This window comes from Malus sylvestris, chromosome 7, assembly GCF_916048215.2.
Source record: "Malus sylvestris chromosome 7, drMalSylv7.2, whole genome shotgun sequence".
NCBI classification, from domain to species: domain Eukaryota; kingdom Viridiplantae; phylum Streptophyta; class Magnoliopsida; order Rosales; family Rosaceae; genus Malus; species Malus sylvestris.
The window spans coordinates 3,110,302-3,117,304 of NC_062266.1; the positions used below are offsets into that span (position 1 = coordinate 3,110,302).

Here is a 7,003-nt window from a genome sequence, read left to right on the forward strand (position 1 = left end):
CATTCCTCTTTATTTAAAGGCAACATCAAAATTTTAGGGGTGAAAACCATGGGAATTATAATATATACACCATATATGCGGCCAAAGATGCACGGATTAGAAACGCTACATGAATAAATGACACATATTTACACTTATATAAATTTGTAAAATACGACTACGTCTGTTTTTTTTTTTGTCGAGCGACTACGTCTGTTTCATTACCTTTTAATCAATTCATTACATCTCATTACTATACAGTCTAATGACTTATAATATATTTAAAGTGACTAAAGTACCCTTGACTTGAAATGACAAATATAACCTTTCGGGTTCATATATAATGCAGCATGGCAAGAAGATCTCTAACAACAGAATCAACACAGACACGACAATGGCTCTCACTCCTGAGCTGCAAACTCTCACCAAGGCTTTCTCAGGTTCCCTCTAAATAATAATTTTCCTCTATTTTATTTTATCATTTCAATTTCATTGTGTTAATTCTCTTACAATTACGATTTGTTTACGTTAATTCTCTTACAATTACAATTTGTTTACGTTCCAATTTTAATTCTTCTAATTCTTTAGAGTGATTTTTCTTTTATTCAATTTTTTTTTCTTAGTGAATTAGTGAATCAATTGTGACTTAAATTGATTTTCCCCATTTGCTTAATTTACAGCTGAAAGAAGCTAAGTATACCAAGAATATTCACCCTTTAAGTCCCAGTTCCATTTCCGCCACTCCAATATTGTTTGTAAAAATAAAAATTTACAGTTTATGGAATAATTTTTGTAGCTACAAAAAGTCAGTTCTTTCAAATAGTAATTTTTATACTTCGCATTTGGATTCCTTTTTTTCTCAATTCCTTCTCATTCTGATATGAAGTAAATATATAAACACATCATCGTGGAATTCGTAGTTAATTAGACGGGAATATGAGTTTCTCACTAGTCTTTTTAAAATTAGTGATAAAAAGGTTGTATTAATTAATTAATTAAATTAAATAATATATGTTAATTTAACTGAGGCAGGACTTGGAGTTGATGAGAAGGCACTGGTAGCAATATTGGGAAAATCGCATCCTGAGGAAAGGCAATCCTTCAGGAAAGCAACAACTCCCCACTTTTTCAAGGAAGATGAACGTTCCTTCGAGCGCTGGGATGATCACCATATCAAGCTTCTAAAGCATGAGTTCTTGCGTTTTAAGGTAACTTTCTGGTCGTTTTATTTTATCTTTCTTAAGGCATTTTCATTTTAATTTTCTTAAGCTGCATCTTAATTCCAAATCCCTCAACTCTGATAGAGGCGGATTCGAATCTGAAACCTCTTATTTATTTGCCAACATGAGATTATTTATCAACTGAACCAAACCAACTGTGCATTCCCTCAGTGTAATTCACTCTTGGAACAATTATTGGTTTCACTTCTAATTGCCATTCCAAATTTGGTTAGATATGTCTGTATGTCTGTTGTGGTGTCTACCAATGTATCTAACATGCTTGCACAACTTGATAAAGAAAAAAAAAGAAGCTAATATGAACAAACACTAGTTTATCTCTCTGTTGGATGTCCGCCCTTTATTAAAAATAGATTGACAATAACACGTTGATACAAAATGACAAAGTGATATCGACAAATTAATTATCAACACGTTATTGATACTAATCAACACATTATTGCAAATCTATCCTTTCAAAAGGGCGGCAGCCCCAGAATCTCATTTGGTAAACTAGAGTCATGTTTGCATGTGTGGATTATTCACAGTCCAATAATTTGACTTATAACATTAGTCTAGTAAGAAACATTAGTCTTCAAATTTGTGCATAATGATGAGAATAGGAGTGATGAGGCTCTTTATTATGAATTTTGTCAGAATGCTGTGGTTCTATGGACAATGCATCCATGGGAAAGAGATGCTCGTTTGGCAAAGGAGGCCTTGAAGAAAGGTCCAGAATCATATGGTATTCTTGTTGAGATTGCATGCACGAGATCATCCGAGGAGCTATTAGGAGCTAGGAAGGCCTACCATTCCCTCTTTGATCACTCCATTGAGGAAGATGTTGCCTACCACATTGATGGCCCTGAAGGCAAGGTAAATTTCATCTTCCATACTCAGTACTTGCATAGTTGTCTCTTAGTTTTCTTTCGTTTGTGGGATAATAGTGCCTGTTTGATAATTGTGATCTGAGATAGATCGAAGTGAGAATTGAGAAATATGGGCCTTGTACTTTGTTGGTTTTTTTTTCAATTTTATTGCACGGCTATTGCACAAAGATAAGGTTTCAAAATACGGATGGTACTAGTATTGCTACTAAATGTGCAGTATGGTAGTTTAATAACTAGGACAGTGAAACACACATAGGTTCTGTTCGGTTGAACGGACGTGAAAGAAAAGATTTGGTTTTGATAAGAAAGCTAACTTTGCTAAAAAATTAGAAGGCATTAGGTTAAATGTATTTCAAATAACTAGATAATATACAGTTGAAAAGGGCTAAAAATAACTATACGTAATGAGTCATTTGAAGTTCATTTATTTTCTTCATTTTCTTTGTATTCGGATCTTTAGCATATGAATTGTAATATGTGTGTGTATGAAATGAATATATGAAGGCATTTAACTGGTGTTTCGTTTTCATTTTGTCCAGCTCTTGGTTGCTCTTGTGAGTTCCTATAGGTATGAAGGATCAAAGGTTAAGGATGACACTGCAAAATCTGAGGCCAAAACACTTGTTAATGCCATTAAGGATGTCGATAAGAGGCACCCCAATGAAGATGATGAGGTGATCAGGATACTATCAACAAGGAGCAAGCCCCATCTCAAGGAAGTCTCTAAACACTACAAGGAAATTTCTGGCCACGACATTGATGAAGTATGTATATAAGGTCCAAAGAGAAACGTTTAACTGCCTAGCTAATTCTTCGAATTTTTCTTGGCCTACTTAGATAGCATGTTATGCAACCCGACGTATGCCAGAGAAATAAGTTGGGAGAAAGAGTTGGCTGTGCAACATTATCCAGAAATTTTGTCAACCGAAATACTTCCAGTATTCAGAATGCTACTTGCATCTATTTTCTAAAGTCACATTGTTTTGTTTAGGATCTTGATCATGCTGTGAGGTTAAAAGAGACGGTGCAATGCCTGTGTACTCCTGAGAAATATTTCAGCAAGGTAAGCCAGAGTCACAAATTTTGTATCAAGTTACTCATGCAATATTACATATGACCTCTCAGGCAACCTTGTGCATGAAATTCTTGAACTCTTGTGCTTATCAGGTCTTGGAAGATTCATTGAGAACTGATGTCCATAAGCATACCAAGAAGGGATTGACTAGAGTAATTGTTACCCGAGCTCACTTGGACATGATGGAGATCAAGGAGGAATTCGAGAACCATCATGGAGTCTCTTTAGTTGAGAAAATTGAAGAGACGGCTAATGGGAATTATAAGGATTTCCTACTCACATTGCTTGCAAGAGGAGGCTGACTAAGATGGCAGGACAGAAGGTTGGGGTTTGTCGGGATTACTTGGAAGGGTCTCTGTGTTACCCTTTTCAATTGTTTTCGTTTGTTTGGCTTTTTCATGGCTGTTATAGCTATCTGTATGTGTGTTGTGATATCATTAAGAGAAACTGAAATAAATCAATCAATCACTGAGGCATTTTAGCGTTTCAATAAACTGATTTCATGTTCAAAGAAGTCTCGATGCAACTTCAAAGTAGCGTGCAGAGACTCAAGCTGGTGAGACCACTCCCTCTTTGCTCAAGTTAATGAATGAAATGGGATGAGATTAGCAAAGCCTATTTTGAAAGTATGCCCAAGTTTTCTCCAGTTGAATACGAGTTTAAGGAAATATTAGTATATTACTAATAGAGGCTTAAGAAACTTTTAGATTACCTATAAACATTTGTTAACATTTTCTAATAGTTAAGGACATAGTTCAAACATTCTCTAAGCAATTAATGACATAATCCACGTACATAAGTTTGTAATTCATATACCAATAATTGGGTTGTTTTTTATTTCAACGAGTTATTTTGTTGATAGATCTTGAGATTTATCTACAAGCTTGTTATGATTTAATAGGAGGATTCGTTCAAGCTTTTAGTCCTTCTATTGATTTAGATTTGTTCAAGTTTTTAGTCCTTACTGTTGTGCTTGGATAGCACCAAACCCGTTGGAACCAACTCAAGCTAACCCACAGGAAATTTATCAAATGAAAATGCAAGAACAAAATATAAAAGAACACCAAGATTTTAACGAGGTTCCTCAACAGTCAGTGTAACTGGAGTACGTCCTCGGAGCAGTAGGAGCTCACCCAATAATCCACTATCAACCAAATGGGAGTTTACAAAGTGTTGGCAATCTCACAACCCAAATAACCCAATACACCCAATAACTCTCACTCACCAAAGAAACAAATAGAGAGGGAAATATAGTGAATAATTTCCTCTCTATACAAAGCTCAAAGCTAATACACAAATACAACTTTGATTGAGTGAGTACCAACAAAGAAAGAAATCATCTTTCTTTCTTCTCTTTCTGCTCTCAGTTTTCTGCTCTCTGCAGTTCTCTTTTTTCTCTCAAAGATGGACTACAAAACAGAAAATGGTGCACTCTCCTTCCTCTCTCTTTCTCACTTTCGTATGCTAACATTCATCCATCATCAACACCCAATAAACAATTCAAAAACATCATCATGACCATCAACTTTTCTTTTCAACAAACATAATCATGATGCCTCCTCATCATGATGTCTTTCACCTTTTTTTATTTTGGTTTGTTTATTAGCCGAAAGTTGTTTTGTTTTGTTGTCCACTTGGCCACTTGGCCACAATTCAACAATCTCCACCTTGGCCAAGTTCCGAAAAACGCCATGATAAGCCAACCAACACAATTAACACACAACATCACTCCAAAACATTAGCAAGAGAACAACTCATGCCGAGCCAAATGCTCCAAAACTCCTACTGCTCAACGCCTTCTTTATATAGGCAAAATGTGAGCCAAGTTCAAACAGTGAACAAACTTGGCTACACCAACAACCTTAGTCAACATATCAGCGGGGTTGTCTTTAGTTGGAATCTTCTGGAGAATGATTTCCCCCTCACCAACAATTTCACGAACAAAGTGATAACGCACATCTATGTGCTTGGTCCTCGCATGATGAACCTGATACTTAGCCAAATAAATGGCACTCTGACTATCATAATGTACCTCTACCTGCTTCTGATCAACCCCAAAATCTCTAATCAGCCCATGTATCCAAATGGCCTCCTTTATAGCTTCAGCAACTGCTATATATTCAGCCTCTGTAGTAGACAAGGCAACAGACGACTGCAAAATGGACCTCCAACAAACTGGTCCTTTAGCCATAGTAAACACATAGCCTGTAGTAGACTTCCTTCCATCCAGATCACCTGCATAATCTGAATCAACATAACCAACTGCAAAATGACCAATACCAGAGTCATCCCTCTCAAAGCATAAACCAACATCTCGAGTACCATGGAGATACTTCAATATCCACTTAGCTGCTTGCCAATGCTCTTTACCTGGATTATGCATATATCGACTCACCATGCCAACTGCATGAGCAATATCCGGTCTAGAGCATACCATTGCATACATCAAACTACCAACCAAATTTGCATATGGTATATTTTTCATTTGCAGCTTCTCTTTATCAGTTTTAGGACATTGTAGAGAACTCAATTTAAAATGAGGAGCCAAAGGGGTACTAACCGGTTTGGTTGAATCATGAACTCCAAACTTCCGAATCAACTTCTCAAGGTATTGTTTTTGATTCAAACTGACGAAACCCTTTGCTCTATCTCTAGTGATCTCCATGCCAAGGATCTTCTTCGCTTCACCAAGATCCTTCATCTCAAACTCATTCTTCATTTGCTTCTTCAATTTCTCAATCTCTTCGACATTCTTTGAGGCAATCAACATATCATCAACATATATCAATAAATAAATGAAAGACCCATCTTGCAACTTCTTGAAGTACACACAATGATCATATTGACTTATAGAATAATTTTGGCCTCTCATAAATTTATCAAACCTTAAATACCATTGCCTTGGAGATTGCTTCAAGCCATAAAGTGATTTCTTCAATTTGCAAAACAAATTTTCCTTCCCTTTCACTATATACCCATCCGGTTGACACATATAGATCTCTTCATTCAAATCACCATGTAGGAAAGCCATCTTCACATCAAGTTGCACAAGCTCAAGATCATATTGTGCAACAAGAGCTAACATAATACGAATTGAGGAGTGCTTCACAACCGGAGAAAAGATTTCATTGTAGTCAATGCCCTCCTTTTGTGCATACCCTTTAGCAACTAATCTTGCTTTGAATCTCACATTGCTTTTCTCATCAGCATCTTCCTTCTTGGCATACACCCATTTGCAACCGATAGCTTTCTTGCCCTTAGGCAATTTAGCTAACTCCCAAGTCTTGTTCTTTAAGAGAGAATTCATCTCATCACCCATGGCATTGCACCACCTCTTCTTCTCCTCACTCTCAATAGCTTCCTCAAAATTGGATGGAATCTCTTCAGTGATAATAGGAAGAGCAAAAGCAACATAGTCACTATATCGAGCTGGCTTGGTAATTTGTCTCTTTCCTTTATTCTTGGCAATAGACTCTTGAAGTGAAACTTGCTCTTCAACTTGAACAGAATCTTCAAGTTCAACTTCTTCAACATCCTCATGGTCTCCAACTTCTTCACTTGTAGTGGCTTCGACATCAGCGGAAATAGGATTTGAAGTATCAGAGGCAACTTTCTCAAGCTCCACCTGTTGGATATCTTTCACATTCTTCTCAGAGACTTTGTACATACTTTCTTCATCAAATGTCACATCTCTGCTGATTACAAGTTTTTTCATCTATGGGCACCACAACCTGTAACCTTTGACACCACTACTAAAACCAAGAAATATAGCCTTTTTGGCTCTAGGATCAAGTTTATTTTCAGTTACATGAAAATAAGCAGGTGAACCAAAAATACGGATA

General features: G+C 36.5%; 1 protein-coding gene across 1 annotated transcript; it reads left to right on the forward strand.

Moving 5' to 3' along the window:
- The first annotated feature begins 356 nt into the window (after nt 1-356).
- On the forward strand, nt 357-3,655 carry LOC126627754 (annexin D4-like). The gene is made up of 6 exons (XM_050297296.1): nt 357-419; nt 1,012-1,187; nt 1,854-2,072; nt 2,626-2,850; nt 3,078-3,149; nt 3,254-3,655. Exons 1-6 carry the CDS (start codon nt 374-376, stop codon nt 3,461-3,463), a joined length of 948 nt encoding a protein of 315 aa, XP_050153253.1. The 5' UTR covers nt 357-373; the 3' UTR covers nt 3,464-3,655.
- Nucleotides 3,656-7,003: the final 3,348 nt, after the last annotated feature.